General features: G+C 50.6%; 1 protein-coding gene across 9 annotated transcripts in view; it reads right to left on the reverse strand.

Moving 5' to 3' along the window:
• TNS1 (tensin 1) overlaps nt 1-20,398 on the reverse strand; it is a 254,365-nt gene that overhangs the window by 41,131 nt on the left and 192,836 nt on the right. For 6 of the 9 annotated variants that reach the window (XM_049888124.1, XM_049888125.1, XM_049888129.1 and 3 more), the window contains 3 exons: nt 8,405-9,985; nt 1,955-2,041; nt 540-665 (listed from right to left, as the gene is read on the reverse strand). In XM_049888124.1, coding sequence (XP_049744081.1) covers nt 540-665; nt 1,955-2,041; nt 8,405-9,985 — 1,794 coding nt within the window. The remainder of the gene's footprint in view (nt 1-539; nt 666-1,954; nt 2,042-8,404; nt 9,986-20,398) is intronic. The other 3 variants (XM_049888127.1, XM_049888128.1, XM_049888126.1) reach the window with 2 other exon arrangements.

The raw sequence follows: 20,398 nt of genomic DNA on the forward strand, positions 1-20,398 counted from the left end.
CACAGGCATGCACACACACTCATGCACACAAGCACACACACATCAACTCCTTAACCCAACAGGAATGGCAGTAGGACACTGGAATGATGGGGCACTGAGTGAAGTCACTGAGTCACCTTCAGGACATCTGCAGTCAGCCCTACCCCAGCAGGAGACCAACCCATATGGTCTGAGGAAGCAAATGAAGAAGGGAGAAAAGGGAGCCGGCCCAGAAGACTCTGGAAGGTCTTGCCAGCAGGCTGCTGAGTCGTGTTCTACCCAGACTGAGGAGCGGGGAACCCTTATGCTCTTTAGAATAACAACACCCTACATTTCAGGAGCCCCTTCTGGTTCTCTAAGGGCCACGTTACACACCACACCACACCACACACACACACAGAGCTGCAGTTCTGGGAGCTGTAGTCCTAACATAAATCAGTATCCGCACTTTGACAAAACACAGCGACCCGCCACCCCTGGATCCCATACGCCAGGGTCAGGCCTTGTCACATGCCTCCCCTACACCACCTCCCACCACAGGCCACCTCCACCCCACAGACCCAGCTCTTCTTTCTTTTTCCAGCCTTCCGATTTCCAAAAGACTGGGTTCCTCAGCTCCAGATGGTGGGGCTGGGTGTCCGGCTGCATGCCTGGGGCTCCAGAAGTGAGGGGGTCCAGGAAGCCACCTGCTGGGCCAGGGTACCAGAAAGCCACACGGCAACTACACTAACAGCCCCAGGGCAAGCCATGCCAGCTCCCCTCAGGACAGGGCCACTGCCCCAGAGCCTGCCCCAAACCCCAAGCCCTGCTGAACACTGCACTCCCCACCACTGGGCCGAGAGAGGTAGAGAGAGAGGAGAAGATGGAGCGGGCAGTCTACTAGAGCCATCTCCCAGTTATCCATGGACTAGGGAAAGGAATCAGTGAAAGGCCTAGACATTATCATTGCGAGCCAACAGTTCCCATCACCCTCTACGCCTTTTCCTGGAACTGCTCAAGGCCATGGCACGGGGCAGCCTGAGCCCATCATCTTCTCCCTAACCTTGGCCTCCAGGCTTGGAGAAGCAGGAGAAAGGATTGGTTGACATCCTTTCAGTGGTAAAAGCCTATGAGCTTGTATGTCCCAGAAAGTAGGGGGTTGAAGTCAACAGTCTACATCATCCTCACATAAAGTCACTTGACCCCTGATGAGGGCCCATCGTGTCTGGGGTGTGTCACAGCCACCAGGCCAAATATGCAAGGCAGGGCTTCAGGGGCTACCATTCCTCCATTTTTCAGATTTGGAAACTGAGGTCTGGGTAATTCAGAGATTTGCCTAGGTCACAGAAGTGGTCACAGGCAGAGCCAGGACAGCCACCCAGGGTTCTGACTCTTGGCCACAGGTCCTAGGATCAGAGATTCAGGAGGAGGTCAGCGGAGGTACTCTACCTGGGCCATGTCCTACTCAAGAGTGGACAGAGCAGCAGATGCTGAGGCATCACTGTTTGCCTGTGCCCAGCGCCTGATGCATAGTATGGCCTGGTTCCTCAGGGGGATCTGGCCAGAGCGACCAGAGTGGTAGGCTGAACCGAGCCCTCACTCAGGGGCAAGGGGCACCCTCACTGCAAAGCCCTTTGTCTCCACGGGGAGCCCCAAAAGTGAGCCAAGGCTGGAAGCATCAGGCCTGTGTCCATGCAGAAGTGGGAGCACTGCTCATGCAGGAAGGATGGGAGGATAGAGGAGAGAGGTTGGCGAGAGGAAAAGGTGGGCAAGGAAAGAGAAGAGGGGGCAGTGAGAAAAGACAATAAGAAAGAGATGAAAAGGGGGAAAGGAAGAAAAATGAGGAGGAAATGGAGAAGAATGAGTGAGAGAAGAGAATGAGGAAGAAGGTGGGTGAGAGGAATAGCACATGGTGAAGAGAGGAAAGAGAGAAACTAAGAGCTAAAGTGAGGGACAGAGAGCTATAAAGGAAGAAAGGAGAAGGAGAGGAGCCAACCAGAGACGGAAGAGGATCGGAGCCGGTGGAGAGGAAGGTGCTGGAAGCTGACACTCTGCCCAATGCCCTGCAGTTTGGCATTATATGCTGCCCAAGCCCCACCCCAGGGGAGCCGGCAGGAGTGGGAGATAGGGAAAAGGCAGGCAGGGGTGGAGGGGAGATACCAGGCAAAGAGGGCACCCCACCAATGGCACAAAGGACAGATGAACACGGGACACGTGGAGAACGCAGGGGATGAGGAATTCAACAAGACGAAACAAAACAAAAACAAAGAGAAAATCAAGATTAGTTGGTGCTGAGAGTCGAGAATCCGTCCACATACTGAAGGGCGGTGGGGAGGGTGTAAAACAAAAAGAGAGGGTGGATCAGGGCCTTGCTTCCCAAAAGCATGGGTGGCCCTCGTGCTGTTTAGTAGGATAACATGTCTCTCTCTTTTCTACCCCCAGAGTGGGAGGAAGAAGGTGCTGGCTGGGGCCAGGGGATTTCAGTCCTGGTCACCCCATACCCTCACCAGCTCCTCACAGTCACCATGGCCTTCCCAGGGCCTCTCCTACTTTCAAAGTCACCTGCCTCTTCCTGATTCAGCGGTGACCCTTCTAGCCTGAGCCCAAGGGTCACACTCCCCAGTATGCTAGCATTCCTCACCCTTTGGCTCTTCGGTCAGACCTTCCTTAATAATTCTCTCCCCCACTCCTGCCCCAAGCTGCTGAATGCCCCCAGAGAAAGTCCTAAAGTGAACCTGTTTGGATGCACTATAAGGACCTACTATGTTATCCTTTTATTCACCCTGTTGACTTCCAATTCTCTTTCACACCACAATGTCTGCTCTAAACTTTTTCATTCTCCTCAAGAGGCCAATTCCAGCCCTCTTGGGTGCCAGGGCACCATGTTCTTCGGCTTCCCTCTACTTTGCAAACTGCCCATTCCAGTTTCCTCTCATGATTCCACCTCATGTCTCTGACCTCTAAATGCAGGAGGCCCCAGGACTCAATCCTGGCACCTTTCTCCACCTGGACTCAGCTGCTAGGTGCTATCATTCAATCCAATGCTTGACATGACATCCATACGCTAACAACTCCAACATTTCTTTCTAAACTCCAACCCTTCCAATTTAAAGTCCTGATTCCACTCCTCTTTGAATCTCATGAGCTTCTCAAATCCTAAATCACACTTGCAATATTCCTGCTATACTTACTCTTTCCACATTCTTACCCATTTCAGTAAAGAGCAACTAGGGCCAAAAACCTTGACTTTTTTCTTTCTCTCAAATCTCATCTCTAATCCATCTGTAAATCCTGTTGGCTTCATCTTCAAAATGTCTACAATCTGAGCCCTTCTCACCATCTACACTGCTACAACCCTGATCAATAGTAGCAGCCTCCTAACTGGTCTCCCTCCTTCTATCCTGGACACACAGAACAATTCAGATGATGTCACATCTCTGCCCAAATCCTTCCAAAGGCTTCTCGTGCCACATGTGGTAAAAGCCAAAGTTCTTACAATCACCTACAAGACTCACTACAAGCTTGCCCCCATTCTGACTTCATGTTCCACTACACTCCCCTCCATTACTCTGTTCTAGCCATACCAGGCACCGGCCTCAGGGCCTTTTCACTTGCTTCTCTATATGGCCCATTCCCTTACCTCCCAATGAAGCCTTCCCTGACCAACCTATGTAAAGTACAACTACCCACCTAACATCTACCTCTCACTGGCACTTCACCTCTTTATTTATTTTCTCCATGGCACTTATCACTCATTTGAGAGATTATATAGTATTTGCTTATTTCTTTATCATCCCTCTTCTCCAACTAGAATGGAAGTGTCATGAACGCAAGGGTTTTCCTCTATTTTACTTGTAACCATTCTCCCAGAGCCTAGACTAGCACGTAGCACTGATTCATGAGCCTTGACCTCATCTCCTATTTCCATGATGAAATAAGAAAGGTTGGTTCTCAATTCAAGCTCTCAAATCTTGACATCAATTTTTTTTTTAAGCTTTATCCATCCTTTATTTTTATTTCATGAAGAGGTTTCTTATCTACTGGTTAAGCCTAAATTATCCACTTGAGATCCTAAGCCTATCCCTCTTATCTCCTTAGAGACCTCATTCTATCACTTTATTTCTTTCTCCTATATCTTTTTCTTCTCCCTCCTCCCTCCATAGTCAATCTCTGCCTCTCCAACTCCTCTACCTAAAAATATTCTTATGACTCCTATATTCACAAGAGTTCCCAATATCCTGCTGCCCTCTGTAGTTACCATTCTCTTCCCATTTATCACAAAACCACTCAAAAGAGTAGTTGATGTGCTGTCTTCACTTCCTCTTCACTCACTCCTCAATCCCTCAGAGTCTGGCTTCTGTCACCATCACTCTTCTGAAAATATGCTTTTGAAAATTACCAGCGGCCAACTAATTGGCATGCTCAATGAATTTTTCTCAGTCCTCCTCCTCATAACCTCTCCACAGTGACACTGCTAACCCCCATACCCTTCCTCTTTGAAATCCTTCACTATCTTGACTGCGATGATGAAGCACTGTCCTCTCACTGCTCTGAACATTTGTTCTCAGTCCCCTTAACAGCCTCCACTTTCCCTCATGACCATCTATCCTAGGTTCTCTTCTCCCCATGCTCAAAGCTTCAACCTTCACTTCTGTAAGGATGACTCCAAAATATACAGCTCTTGCCACTCTTTTTAAACCCCAATTCCAGATGTTCAACTACCTTCCACACATCTCTACCTACAGGCTCCACTGTCACCTCAAACTCAGCATATCTTGACTCCCAGCTTGTTAATGGAACTGCCATTCTGTTTCTATTCACAGACCCTCGGAATCATCTTTGGTGTCTCCCTCTCCCTTACTAACCACATCCAATCAATTTGTAAGGGTATGGGTTCTACTCCTACAGTGTCCTTGGCATTCACCTCTTCTTTTCAATTCCCATGGTCTGCACTCTAATCCAGTCCCCCATCACCTCAGCTATCTAATAACTTCCTAGCATCTCCCTACTCCCACTCTTCTATTTTCCACTTTTCCTGTCAAAAGCCAACAGATACATCTTCCTAACCTATAACTCTGATCATGGTATGTTCCCCTGATTAAAGCACAGTAATGGCTTCCCATATTGTTGCTAGGTAAAACACAAACTCCTTAGTCTGCTGTCTGAAGCATCTAGAGACAGGCCCCAGGCTACTTTTCCTCACATAGTCTATACGCTCTCAATCTATTCACCATTCTTCAAATATTTCCTATGCTTTCCTGACTTCATCCAAATATTTACTATGAACTTTCTGTCTGTTGACCCTACTCACTTTCAAAATCTGACCCATATTTCAAGGATCCGTTTAAAACCCATGCTCAACATGGTCTCTCCAATCTCTGAGTGATCTCTCCTGCTTCCCTTCACTCCCACAGAACTGTCCATACTTTTCTTATTACAAATGGCTTGATTTTAAAATTCCAGTTCTTTCTTCCCCCACTAAACTTCAGACTCCTTAAGGATAAGATCCATATCTGATTTCCAATATGCACTGAAATCTCTACCTCTAGAGACATCTGAGATCAGTACAGTCACAGAATCAGGAACATAAGATAACTACAGTGGACTCGCCAACTCTGACTCTTATTTCTTTTTCTTGTCTTACTGCATTGACTAGGACAGCCAATACATTGCTGAACGACAGTGGTGATAACAGGCATCCTTATCTTGTCCCTGACTACAATGGTAATTCTTCTAATGTTTCCCAAGAAAGTGTGGTATGTACTATAGATTTCTGGTATGTACCTCCATCAAGTTAAAAAAAAAACTGTCACTACATTCTCTGAGCTCTAAGCTGAAATAAGACATAAAAGGAGGTTGGATCAAAGTGGAATGAACTAGGGACATAGTACTGAGGTATGGAGGGCAGCCAAGGAGGAAAAGACAGACCTAAGGGAGAAAAGTCAGGAGAAACCAGATCAAGTTCTAGGCCATGAAATGGTTCTCCCTCAGACCTGAATTTCCTAGGTTACTCATGTTGAAGTTTATGTTCTAGCTTCTTTCAAAAGAAAGTAGAACAAACAGAAAGAGGTGGTGCCGGAGTCTATCCTCATTGGCTCCCAGACTATTTATATCCATTTGTCCCTCCTCTGCCCCTTTATCTAGATAACCACTACAGACCCCCTGAAGGGCTACGGAGGAAGTTGTGCAAGCAGGAACTGCTGACACAAGAAGTTCTGTTGAAGACAGAACATGGAGCAAAGAGGCAACTTTCTAGGGAGCATGTGACTTCCCCTCTACACAGCTCATCCCTTCTCCTGACTGAGTCACCGACCATTGGTGCAGATGGTAGCAAGATTGGGGGATGGAGATGCTGTGTGCCAACAATATCTTTCCCTATGCTTCTTAGCAGTCAAAGCCTGAGAGGCTAAAGGATACAGAGGTTGATGGTCATGACCTTGGCAAGTGGCAGGAGAGAAAAGGCTGAGGGAAGAAGATCCACTACAGGGTGGACATGCCTCCAGGGCCCATTAGGGTTATAGCTTCCTCTTAAGCAAGCTCTAGAAGAGCTTCCTCGGGGACGGAACTGGGCCTGTGTCTTCTTGGGAACCTTTACATACTTCCGTGAAACTCTAATTTCTTTGCAGTTCCCCTCCTCTAGCCAAACGCTCAGTCCCAGGCCAGATCAAGAGCAGGTCAGACTTCTCAGGTTAGCTAATATCTGACCCCTGATATTTGGGCTAAAAAGAGAGATTATTTGCTATTCTCTATTCCTTTGATCCGACAGCACTGGGTTTTTTTTTTATTCCTTTGATCAGGTAACCTTCTAGAGGTGGTTCCAGCAAGCCTTGACTCTGGGCGAAGGCCTTGGGGCCACAGGTATCACTGAAAAGGGCCTTCAAGGATCTGTGAGGTTACTGCCTGTCTGAAGTGGGGGGCAAGTCTACCCTGCCTGGAGGCGGGGGTTTGGACGGACTAACTCTTAGGGAAGTGCCTGGCCTGAGTCTCTAGGGCTCTGTAACAATACCCATTGTACAGAAGGAAAAGAAAGGTGAGGCTGGGCAGCAAAAGCACCAGGAAGCCCCATACTTCCCAGAGCCTGAGCACAGTGTGTGCCCTGAAGATCCATGGTGACCTGGGAACCAGGAGCTCCAGGACAGGTCTCGGCATTCTCTAAGAGATCTCACCACAAGAGCCAGCAGAGTGGGGCACTGGAAGTACTTCTGCTCTGAAGTATAGGCAGAGGGCATCCATGCCCTGCACCCAGGTCCTGGACCTAGCCCAAGAGCCAGCTGGCCTGCCCCCTCAGCTGCTTCCCCAAACCCACCATCATCCCCAGGAGGGCGTCTCCTTCCCTCCCTGCAGCTGGCCTGTGATTCAGCTTTCCCTAAATTTAGGAAAAAGGGTGGAGATCAGAGCCAGCTGCTCAGGTCCTCTTCTCCTCCCTGAGCGGAGGGGAGGCACAAGGCCCACCTAGCCCCACACTCTCATACTCCACTCCCGCCTGGTGTCACCTGCACGACAAAATCAATCTACAGGATCACCCGCCCACTTTGGCTTCCCCATGGAATGGTCATGGGCTTAGGCTACCGGGAATGAAGGGAGCCCCAGCTGTCCTGCCCAACATGGTAATGGATGCTCAGCCCTGCTGGTGGCTTTTTTGCCTTTATCTCTCTAATCTCTGGCTACCCCCTGTTCTCCTCTCTCTCAGGAAGATGTGTCCATCCTGTGACAGGGAAATGGAGCTTTGTTTCCCAGCATCTGTTTCCCATACAGGTTGGTCCTACAATGAGGATTAACAGAAAATCAGACCAAAAAGGTGACCTTGCCCTCCCCCACTCAGAGAAATGTCGCGAAAGACTCCCTCGGGGCTGAACACTCAGAGCCAAAGAGTACTGTCTCCAGCTTCACAGTGGCCTCTGGGAAGGCTCAGAAGGGAAGGAGTGTCTGCAGAGGCTCCTTCAACCCTTCCCCACACCTCCCCATGGAACCTAAGTGTGAGGACAGAGCACTGCAAGCGGGTACAGTAAGCGTCTTCCCTATGCCTAGAACATCCACATCTACACTCCAGCCCCAAAGTCACCACCTCCAGGAAGCTTGCCCTAAGTGCCTGAGGTGGTAGCCCTTGGTGCACACCTCCATCGTAGCACACACTGCACTCTAGTAGGATTATATTTCTGTGTGCCTGTCCCCTCACTAGACTGTAAGCTCCTTGAGGGCAGAACCCAAGAGACGGTCATCTCTGAATCTCAGTGCCTAGCCTGGTGCCTAGCAGGCATGAATGCAGGAAGACATGGCCAGCACATGGCTCCTGACAGTCTCTGGGTAGGGCCAAAGCAGCACCAGCCAAGGAGTGATTGCTGTGTCTGCACCCTCTTTCCCAGCAAGACTAGCCAAGACCAAGGTGAAGAGGGGCAGAGGGAGTAAGGAGGGAACACCTAGGATCAATGGTCCCTGAGGCTCTTACCTGCTACCCGGTGGGCCACCAGCCCTTCCAGGTTCAATGGCTCTTCCTCTGGAGTTCGGGATGGGTCTGAAGTCACCTCCTTTGATGGGAGCTGAGGCTGCGTGGGGAGGCCAGGGAGAGAGGCCGGGGGCTGCTGAGGCCCTAGAGGGCTATGGGCATTTGGAAGAAAGGCAGACGAGGAGGAGGAGGCTGGGCTCTTTGGACGGAAACTCTGGTTAAGCCCAGCTGGACATGGCTGATAATCATAAGGCAAGTAAGACCTGCCAGGTGGGATGGACTCCAGGGAGGCCCGTGGGGCCAGCTCAGCAGTTCCCAAGGAATGCCCACTCGGGATGTAGCCAGATCTGGACTGGGTCAGTGGCTGAGACTGGCGGGAGGATCCAGAGAAGGGCTGGGAGGAGAGTGGGGAAGCCCCTGGCCAGGCCCCTGGGACACTCTGGGACTTGTGAAGGGGGGCAGCAGCTGAGGCGGGCTCCAGATCCAGCATCAGCATGTTGAGGGCTTCAATGGATTGCTCAATCTCCTGCTGGGAGGCTGCCCTTGGGAACTCAGGGAGACCAGGGGTTGGGGTCTCTGACAGTGGCTGAGGGCTGGGTCTGCTGGGCACTAGACTGTCCAAGTAGGCTCTTTCCTGCTGGCGGGGAGGGGGACGAGGCGGCTGCTGCTGCTGCTGCTGCTGTTGCTGCCACGAATTCAGCCCCCTCTGCACTGCCTCCCGGCTACTTCCACTGCGGGCTGGAGCTGGGGGTAGCTGGGGCTCAGTTTCCGGAAAGGACTGAGAGCAGAACATACTGCTGAGGTCATGGCCATAGTGGGAGGTGGTCACTGGCTGTGGCCAGGATGGGTGGGGGCCCTCCCGTTGGTACCCAGCTAAACCCTCCTGTGCAGAGTAAGAGGGCCGCACAGGGGCTGGGTGGTCAGCATGGGCAGGGATCGCCCGACTGGCTGACTCGTAGAGGTAGCCCCCACCATTAACCATGGGTTCCACTGGGTAGGGCTTGTCCAGACCATTGGTCAGTGGGGAGAGGGCCTCCGGGTAGCCCCCCTCACTGGTGTTGGTGACGCCATCCAGGGAGGACAGTGTACCCATGCTGCCCACACTGTGCCCATCCTGGTTGGGTAGCTCATCGTCCAAGATGTCTGTCTCCCGCTCAGATGTCAAGGCCCCACCATTGACATGCACCTGGGCTGGGACAACATGTCGACCAGAGGAGGGCGCAGCAGGGCCCCCAGCCTGGCGGGACCTAAGGTGCTGGGCGTGGTACATGGGGCCTTGCTTCTCTCGCTCTAAGCCAAAGCCGCTGAGCAGGCGATCCAGCTCACGCTTCTCCTCGGGGCTTAGGGCAGCCGGGGTGCTGGAGGTGCCCAGGACAGGCTCATCAGTCTTGTCTGTCTTGGTGGAGGCTGTGGAGTTGCCCGAGTCACTGCTCACGGACAGCGTGTGCTCCACGTGGTTGGGGGTGGCTGAGAGGGTGGGGCGTGCTGTATTGACGGCCCCAGTGCTCCCGTGCAGGGAGTCCTTCTTCTTCACCTTGGCGTAGAGACTCCCGTCCAGTGGCCCCTGGGTGTGTCCCACCACCTCTGTAAGGGAGAGGGTCAGGGGAGATAACAGACAGCAGAGGTCAGTGGGAGAAGGGACATCTTCTGTTCTCCCAAGAAAGGAGCTAAGAGCTGCCATTCCCTGGATCCTTAAACCTTCCCTCTCACCACCCTGTGAGAGAGCTAGGTGGGGAAAGGGAAACGACATTAGGACCCCCACCCAGGCTTTTGGGCAGAGCCCTTACCAACCCACAACTTCAGGCTAGGCAGAGCCTATGACTGGGCAGAGTGGCAAAGTGCCCCAGTCCACAGCCTTGGCTCTGGCATTTTACTAGCCATGACCATGACCACAGATACATAAATTACACTCTGGGTCTCAGTTTCCTTATCTGTGAAATGAGGAAAATAATAGCATCATTGTTGTTGTTAGCTACCATCAAGCCTCCGACTCACGGTGACCCTGTGCACAATGCAGCAAAACTCCAGTCACTCCTGCGCCATCCACACAATCAGTTGTGGATCGGACCGTTGTGACCCAGAGGGCTTTCACTGGGTCATTCTCAAAAGTAGATTACCAGGCCTTTCTTCCTAGTCCTAGTCTGGAAGCTCCACTGAAAACTGTTCAGCATTATAGCAACACGTACATCTCCACCAACAGGCCAGTGGCAGCTGTACGTGAGGTGCATTGGCTGGGATCTAACCCAGGTCTTCTGCATGGAAGGAAAGAATTCTATCCCCAAGCCACCACTGTTCTCATAAAAGTAGGGTGAACCATATGGAAATGCCAATATTCATTGGACATGCAATGCTGTCAGTTTAAGTGAGTTGACATTTACGCAGGTGAGAGCTCAATAGCTGAGAGCTACACCATCATCACCATTAATTCCTGAATGATGACACTGAAAGCATAATCACTCCACCTTCTCATCCCACCTCAGAAAGTTTCACCTTTACCCCTGCTCCCTGATTCCTGGAATTCCCTCACTGGGCTAGAGGGAAAACCCAGAACAGGCAGCCATTGCTAGAGACCCATTGCACAGAGAGGTGTGAGAGCCAGTCTTCTCTCATCTTTGACAGGGAGGCCAAGGAAGAGCCTAGGAGGGCAGCAGGGGTGCAGGGCTGGGGCTCTATAAGACAAACTTGTCCTCCACCTCCACAGCTGAGTTTGCCTCTGGCTCAACACAAAGAATTTTCTAAAACCATTCAGACATAAAAAGCCATTCATCCCACCCACCAACACATTTCCAGAGGCCTCTCCGGGGTCCTCCCCCAACCTTGCCCACTCCTCACTGACCCCTCCCCAGTATGAGCAAGTTCAACCCACACCACCAAAGCCCCAGGGGAAGGGACCCTGGTCAAGTCAGGCAGGCAGGCAGCGGGCCGCCAAAGCAAGCTCTCTGACGCCCCTACTCTGAAGCAGCTGAGGGCCCCTGGAAGTGCTGGCCAAGGCTGGGCTCCACACAGCCAGCAGGCCAGGGATGAGGGAATACACTCTCCCTCAGAACACTAGGGCCTGTGGGGGTGCAGAGCAGGGGCTTCAGGGACCAGGCAGAGGGGCCATTTTAGGGATCAAGAACACAAAGGTAGAGGTTTCCATCAAGGAGAGGTATCCCCCCACCACCCCCACACCCAGTGTCCTTTTCTTTGCAGACAGCTCTGGGGACTCCATGAGCAACACTTTCTCTGAAAGGAAAAAGTGAGCGCTGGGTGGCTCATGGCCAAAGGGCTGACTCAGGAACTAAGAACTTCCCCCACCCAGAGGAACTCAGTGATTTCACACCCTGTACAGTCAGCAGCCCAGCCTGGAGACCCGAGATGCACACACACACATGCACACGCACGCACACACATACACACCTCCCCTGCCCTCACTCCAACCCGGGCCTCAGCTGGCAGGAAAAGAAAGCCCCTTCCCAAACATTGCATAAACTCCAGCCCAGATACCCAGCAGTCACACACGCTCACACACAGAAAAGCAGACACAAAGAGACACAGAGACACACACAAAGATCAGCAGTCACGCTGATGAGAAACACTCAGATATGCACACTCACAGGGTACACCAGAGAGGTGCCCACGCAACACCCAGTGCCACATCAGAGAATGTGTGTGTGTGTGTGTGCATGCGTGTGTGTACACAAATACAACAATAACAGCCGACATTCAGTGAACACCTACTGTGTGCTCGGCACTTGGCTAGGCACTTTACACATATATTAGTTCTAATCCTGTGAGCAAGTAGTATTATTTCTATTTTAAACATGGAGAAACTGAGGTTCTGAAAAGTGAAACCATTTATTTGCAATCACATGGGGCCTGGTAAAGCTGGGATTTAAAATCAGAACAAATTGACCTCAAAGGTCACGTGACTTTTAACATGCCACACTGTCATATCACTCTCCCACACACATACGCACACACACACATAAAGTAGAATAAGACAGGAAAGGCAGAATACCCCATCCCCCAAATAAATACTTAAATTTAAAGCCACAGAATACGAACGTTCTGACCATGCCCAAGGATCAACCTTCAGGCCAGAAGTGGCAGCCTCTAAAAATAAACACTCATACAGAAGCCCACGGCCAAAAACAAGTGATCAGACAACCGCAAAACAGGAACATCCTGATCAACACACACACACACAAACCACAGGCCAACCACATTACGTCACCGCGAACTAACACAGAGATGCCCAACAAGGCTCTCATGTTCCCTCCCCCACACACCCAGGGGCTGCATCTCTGCCCAGAACCATCTCTCTGCCCCCAGTCTTCCCTGGAGCTTTGGGGCTTCGGGCCTTCAGCCAGCAGCCTGCCCCAAGCGACACTGGGCCAGTGTTGCAGCAGTCCAGGGCTCCCTGGGAGGGGGACTGGTCTGAACTGGAAAGGGCCAGAGTTGTTTGGCTAAAATACGCTCTGAATCTCCAACAACCTGCCCCTTGTGCCTGGGCCCCCAGAAGCTGCCAAGACGTAGCTCCAGGCCCGGCTGCCTCTCCTCATCTTTCTTGCCTTTCATTGTCTTTAAGGGGGTCCAAGTTTGAGGAAAGCCTCCAAAAGGGTGGACTATTGCTTCTGGGATAAAGAGGGGGGAGCTGAAGTGTGAGAGATATTCCCCTCACACCGCGTCACCCCAAAGAACTGGGCTCCTTCTCTGAGGCTCACCATGCACAAGAGTCATGAGAATAGACCCCGGCTGGCTGCTTCCAGAAGGGGAAATTTCTGAAGGCAGGAGCTTCTCTCACACACTCAGACTTCAGCAGCTGGTTCCTGGGAGAATGGGGCTCCTCAGACCAGTCAATGGGAGTCTGAAGAGCTGTCTTTCCTGAGCCTGGAAAACCACTGGCCCCAGAGAACACAGGCCCACTCCTGTGCCCTGGCCCCACTGTGTAGCCTACACCATGAGGCACCCAGAGTGGTTATCCCAGATCTGTGATAGCCTCCAGCCCCTACACCCACTCATCCCCCAAGACCATGCTCTCATGGTCTAGGAAGTGGGGGAACAGTGAAGCAAAGGGTGGAGCGTCCAATGGCTTCTGCTTCCCCACTTGTACCCGGACACAGAAGCCAACGAGAAGCAAATCTCAGAGCGTTCTTTCCTTTCTAGAGAAGGCAGAGAGATCCACTCCAGCATCTCACTAGTGGTTCAGAAAAACAGAGCTTGGCTACTTGGCAAGAGAACTAAGAACGCATCCTCAAGGCCTGAAAAACCCATTGCTGTCGAGTTAATTCCAACTCATAGCAATCCTACAGGACAGGGCAGAGCTGTCCCATAGGATTTCTTAGGCTATAATCTTAAAGGAAAGAGCCCTAGCTCTTGAACCCACCAGCCACTCCACAAAGAAAGATGTAGCAGTCTGCTTCTGTAAAGATTTACAGCCTTGGGAACCCTCTGGGACAGTTCTACCCTGTCCTATAGGATCCGCTATGAGTCAGAATTGACTCGACAGCAGTGGGTTTGGTTTTGGCTTAATCTTTACTAGATACAACTAGATGGTGCCCGGCTACCACCACTGACTGCTCCGACAGGGATCACAAAAGAGGGTCCCGGACACAGGTGGAGAAAAATGTAGAACAAAATTCTAACTCAAAAAGAGAGACCAGACTTGCTGGCCTGACAGGGACTGGAGAAACCCTGAGAGTATGGCCCCCAGATACCCTTTCAGCTCAATAAAGAGGTAACTCCTGAGGTTCACCCTCCAGCCAAAGATTGAACAAGCCCACAGAACAAAACAAGACTAAAGAGGAGCACCAGCCCTGGGGCAGGGATTGGAAGGCAGGAGGAAACATGAAAGCTGGTAATAGAGAACCCAGGGTTGAGAACGGAGAGTGTTGACATGTGGTGGGGTTGTTAACCAATGTCATACAACAATATGTCTGCTAGCCATTTAATGAGAAACTAGTTTTGTTCCATAAACCTTCATCTAAAGTTTGATTAAAAAAAAGAAAAAGAAATCTTTACTGGAGCAGACTGCCACATCTTTCTCCTGCGGAGTGGCTGGTGGGTTGGAACCACCAACTTTTCGGTTAACAGCAGACTGCTTAACCACTGTACCACCAAGCTCCTTATCCCTGAAGCAGGGAGGAGGAATCCACGTGGATGACCACCACCTGAGACTCTGGCTCTCCCTTGCCCTTTTTTGACCAGGCCCCATTCCTCATCGATTTGAAAACTGTCAATATTGAACTTATTCCGCCGTATAATTTATTCCCACATGGGCTATTGTTTGCAGCAGCAGCCAGAAGAGTAACTGCCTAGCCACAGAGACCTGGTGAGAAAATTGAAGAGGTGTGAACTGTTTAATGAAATGCTGCTTACTAGAAACAAGTGGAAATGTCTATTGCTGTCCTCAAAGAAGAGGCTGGTGCCATGCTCCTGACCTCCCAGCGCTGGCAGCAAAGGCCACCCCCTCCAGGTGGTCCTGCATCATCACTTAGGTGTCTTTCTGTCCACAGCAAGGGCCTATGAGGGCTCTGCTGAAACCCCAGGGTATGGACATGACTCTGCTCCCCACACCTGAGATGGAAGGTAAGTGCCCCCCGCTGTCCCACACACACTGGTACACACACTCTCACCAACCACCCCACTCATCCACCACAGCCACATTAAGAGCTATTTGCTGGGACCACAAGAAGCCGGAACACAATGTTGGTTTCAATCTATTAAGACAGGAAGGGCAAAAGAGAGAGGCAGGAAGATCAAGGAGAAGGAGGGGAATAAAGTGGGGGAGGAGAAGAGAGGAGATTTGAGGGGACAGGAAGAGATGGCTTTGAGGCTCTGGAGGTGATACATCGGGAAGTCTCAGTAGCCTCCATTGGAATGGCCATTTCAGGTGAAACCATCTCCGAAGGATGAGCTACAGCAGAAACACACGTTCCGGGCACCCCAGCCAGGGTGGAGAGCTCCAAGGCCCCAGGCCCACGTCGGCCCTGACATCCTAGCTCAGAGGCCATCCCCCTGCTTCTGGACAGCAAAGTCCAGCTCCCTGCCCATTTTTCTAGGGAAGTTGAGATGTCCACAATCTCTTCAAGATCCCTCTTGTTTTATCTGAAAACACCTCCTCAATCTTCTTAGCAGCTGCTCAAAGCCCGAGACTCCACCTTCGAATACTGAGCTTGATTGCACCAAGGGGCCTTTATTCCATAGAAGCTGTAATCCAGAAGTGCAAGTCATGCTTTTGAAAAGATCTGAGGAAAATCCCCAGCTGACATGGATGTGGATCTGCTCCCCGAGGCCCTCCCAGAAACTGTGCAGAGGTGTGCACGGTGCTACAAGCACACTGTGAGCAGGATGCAGGAAAGAAAAGATGCATCCATCTGACAGACTCAAAAAAGAACACACGAAGTAAATATGGGATGCTAAGGTTTCTGGTCTTAGGGCAGTTGCTTTCTAATTTTGATGTTCATAAGAATCTTTTCCTCTGGAGAATTGTTAAAAATGTTGATTCCAGGGCCCTACCCCTATGGTCCACCACCAGTCTGTCAATTTGTCATACTGTGGTGGCTTGTGTGTTACTATGATGCTGGAAGCTACATCGCCACTTCAAATACCAGCAGGGTTACCCATGGTGGGCACAGTTCAGTGGAGTTTCCAGACTAAGGTAGGCTAGGAAGAAAGACCTGGTGATCTATTCCAAAAATTAGCCAAAAAAAAAAAACCCTATGAATCATAATGGAACGCTGCCCATTACAGTGCTGGAAAATGAGCCCCAGAGTTGGGAAGGCACTCAAAACACACAGTGGCTACAACAATGGACTAGAGCATACCAACGATCGCGAAGATGGCGCAAGACTTGGCACCATTTTGTTTTGTTGTACATAGGGTCACCATGAGTCAGAGATGACTCGATGGCAACTAACAAAAACAACTAACATTTTCACTCACAGGTCTGCAGTAGGGCCAAGAAAGGACATTTAACTAGCTTTCCAGGGGATCCGGCACACACATGGGTGGATAACATCTTGAGAACCGCTGACCCTGGCGATCAGTACTTTGGACTCTGAAATTAAGGACCCAGGCTTCTCCTATTGATATGAACTGGGATGATTTCACTTATTTAGATGTCAAAGCACATGGTCCAACCTTGAAGAATAAAAGGTCCCAGCCTGGTTGACTGTAAGAGAGGAAAGACTCTCCTGCTTTGAAGAGGACTTAACGAGGACAGGCCCCTCGCTGTCTGTCCAGCAGGTCTGTTTTGAACAGTGGATGATTTATTAAGGTTTTCAAGATGGGGCTCTTCATAATAAATAGCCCTTTGGGTCCACGTCTAGCAGAATAACAATTCATTAAAATACATTACCCAGAGCAGCGATGACCAGCTAAGGTGGAAGAAAATCAATGCAATGCCAAAAGGAAGAGGCACCTTGCCCACCCCAGATATAGGCAGTTTGGAGGCAGACTGGGGCCTCAGCAGGCAGGAGGGAATCTGAACTCCTTCAAGTGGGAGTGGGCAATCAGAACCCCACGTGCATCCGGGGAAGCAGGCGAGCTTGACAAGAACTGAGGCTTGGCCAACAAGGCAGCCAGGAAAGCGAGTTCTGGACATAATAACCCTTTAGTCACAGACTCTACCCTAGCCATGGGGGCAGGGACTAGGCAGGGGCTGAGCCTGGGCCTGGGGCTGGGGCTGCTTCAGGGCAGCATCGATGTTTTTATTTTTTTAATAATAAATTAATAAATACAAACTAAAAAAAAAAAAAGCCTGAGGTTATAGTTAATAAGGAGCCCTGGTGGAACAATGGCTAAGCACTTGGCTGCTAACCTAAAGGTAGATGGTTCGAACCCACTCAGCGGGTCCACAGGAGAAAGACCTGGCAATCTGCTCCCATATAGAGTGCAGCCTAGGAAACCCTATGAGGCAGTTCTACTCTGTCACTTGGGGTCCCTATGAGTTGAAATTGACTCGATGGTACCTAAGAACAAAAAATATATATATAACTCAACAATTTGCCAATTTGATATTTTGCAGGTGATATCAGTTACATTAGTCATGTTGTGCAATGACCATTCATAATCATCAGGGCAACAGCTTTTTCAGAAGAATGCTACCTGAGAACCAGAGGATGGGGATGGATACCAGAGAGGCCTAAGGGATATGGTTCTGGAAGGAGACTTAGGACAAGTGCTCCCTCCCACCCCATCCCTGCAGCCAGACACACCCATCTCTCAGAAGAACGGTCCCCATCTTAAAAGCCAAATCAGCTTGCATCAACCACTTAACCACTCCAAGCCTGCCCTCGAGTCTGTCAGGTGAAGATTCGAATGCTTACTTCCAGGTTTACTGAGTGATAGAATTTAAACTTAAGTACCTGGAGCTAGGTCTGCATATCCAGGTACTCTGCTCTCCATTTCCTGTTTCACTTTAGTCAACAACTCTCATCATCCACAGGGTGAAGCCCAACCCCCCTGCCAGACATGCTAGACCTTTTATCATCTGGCCCCTGCCTGCCTCTTGAGGTCTCACTTTCACTGTCCTCAATACCCCAAACACCCTCCCCTCTATTCTTACTCGACTATTTATATGCTTTTTCCCACTCTGTTGCTTGCTGTTCACACACTTGAAATGTCTCTCTTCACCTAATGACTCACCTCCCATTCCCAACCTTCCTGGCAAGCCTCTTCCTCCTCATTTAGATTCAGTTTGAACTTCTCTGGAAAGCCTCCCTTGACCTGACCCCTTTCCTACAATCCTCCAGACTCAGGTACCCCCTCTACTGTGTTCCCACTGTCCCTCTTCAGGGACACTGATCACATCCTGGATGGTCATTACTGTCTTCCCCACTAAGCTGAGTGCTCCTTAGGGAAAGGCCCTTATTTCTCTCTCTCTCTCTTTCTCTACAGTGCCTGGTTCCCAGACAGTGCCATTCACAACGGGGTCTATGTAAACAGTGCTTCTTGAAGTTCAATGTGTAACCAAGTACAGTGCCTGGTACACATTAAGTGATTGATAAATGCTTGCTGCATTATATTGAATAACCCAGAAGGCTTTATATAGTCATGTCAGCCACCAAGATAAATTCTTCACTGCCACTTAGATAGGTGGAAAATCAGGGGTTCAAGAAGGACCCCACGCTTCTACAAAAAGGAAGGGGGAAAAAAAGAGAGGTATTGCAGTTGAATACTGGGACCAACTAAAATATGATTATAGGGTGTCCCCCATAGTCCGCTGCACAGATGGGGCACAGTGGAAATCCCTGTCTACTAAGCCAGAGTCTACTTCATGGTGCCTCCGACAGGCCCCCCAGCCACATTACAGCACAGTGGATATTAACTTTCTTCGACCAAGGGCCCTTTGAGATATCTGATAAAAGCCCTAGACTAATTTCTCAGAAAAATGAACAACCACACAAGTCTTACCCATAATTTTAGGGAGTTGATGGACACCTCTGAAGGCCATCTGTGGATCTCAAGTTAAGACGTACTCATCTACAATTTAGGGTGCTGCTTCTGGGGATCCCTCTGGGATCATCTAGGACTTGTGGGGAAGATGAAGGGTCCATCAAAGAGAAAACTGGAGAGCACACAGAAGGGAGAACCTTCCAGTTGGAGGAACGAGAGAAGTGGCCCAGGCCAGAGTAATCCACTGGATTTTAATTTGACAGGGGAGGTCAGTGTGAGGGAGTGAGTGGGGAGGAAGAGGGCCATGGAGAACCTCAGCCCCAAATCTCGAGCATGACCTGAAGCCCTCCTGGGACATCGTGACATTGGCAACAGGGACCTGTATGGTTCAGGCTGTGCCACAGCCCCATCCTGGCCTCTACCCATGCCCTCCCACCCATTCCCAGCTGGCCACAGATTGAGGCAGCCTTGCAGAGAGCTCCGGAACTTCTGTAAAGGGGAATGGGCTTCCTCAGGGGTTCTAAAGATCAGCAGAATTAGGGACTGAGAAATCTCCAAAGCTCTGAAGGGGACCCAACCCGGGCAGAGACACAACCTGAGATGGGGGAGGGCAGGTGAAAGGTGCAACAAAGGGGATTTAGGTTTGCACAGGGAAAAGCCCACTCATACAGCACTGACAAGCACCAGGCCTCAGGCCCCAGTGGGCAGGGGACAGAGGAGTTCAGGCAAAATGACAGCACACCTATGCTTCTTCCCGCTTCAGCATCCTCATCAGAGAGAACTCACTGCATTTGCAGGGAGTGAACAGCATAGAACATGAGTCTTCTAGAGGCTGTTGTCAACCTTTTCACAGGTGGCTCTGTACCCTGTATAACAGACCTCACCAGTGTCAACCACAAACCTGCCTCTGTGTGCCATGGGAGAGTGGGTGACCAGTGGGCTCCTCCCAGCACCCCGACATTCTGCTGGGACCAAGAAAGAAAGAGGGGGCACAAGGCCCACTTTCCAATGAAGCCCAAGTCTGAATATCAATCTGTGGGCCTTGAGGGACCAGAAGATGGAGACAGTCAGCACTCAAATCGAAATGAAAAATAGTGCCCCTTCCCCCAGCTTCTCCTGACACGGCCGCTGCTCCCGGTCCCTCAGAGGCAGCATAGCTAGGATCTGAGAGGATCCTAGAGAGAACAGGTCAGCTGTACCAAAGGAGCTTTTCAGAAGCCACAGGGTCTTTGGAGCTGAAGGGCCTTAGGAGATCAGTTAATCCCTGCCCATCCTTCATTTTACAGGCAGGGGCAGTGAAGCTCAGTAGCTCATGGGACTACCCAAGGTCACACCTCGAAGTTCAAAACAGACTGTCTCCCAGGCTCAGAGTTCAGGGCTCTCTCCCTAAGGGGGCTTCAAGGTGAAAATGGCTGAACAAGCCTGGTTGGGGGCGGGGGGACTCTCCGGCTACGGCTGTAGACAAGAACCTCAAAACAACATAATATATGGAGCTCCACTCAAGTGACACTGATGGATGTGTCCCCAGGCCCTCCTCAGGAAGGACCACGCGGCTTTTCACAGATACCATCTTATTTGAACTCATACCAGGCCCTGCAGAGAGGGGAGCAGTGGCAG

Source organism: Elephas maximus, chromosome 6, assembly GCF_024166365.1.
Source record: "Elephas maximus indicus isolate mEleMax1 chromosome 6, mEleMax1 primary haplotype, whole genome shotgun sequence".
In the NCBI taxonomy this organism is placed as follows: domain Eukaryota; kingdom Metazoa; phylum Chordata; class Mammalia; order Proboscidea; family Elephantidae; genus Elephas; species Elephas maximus.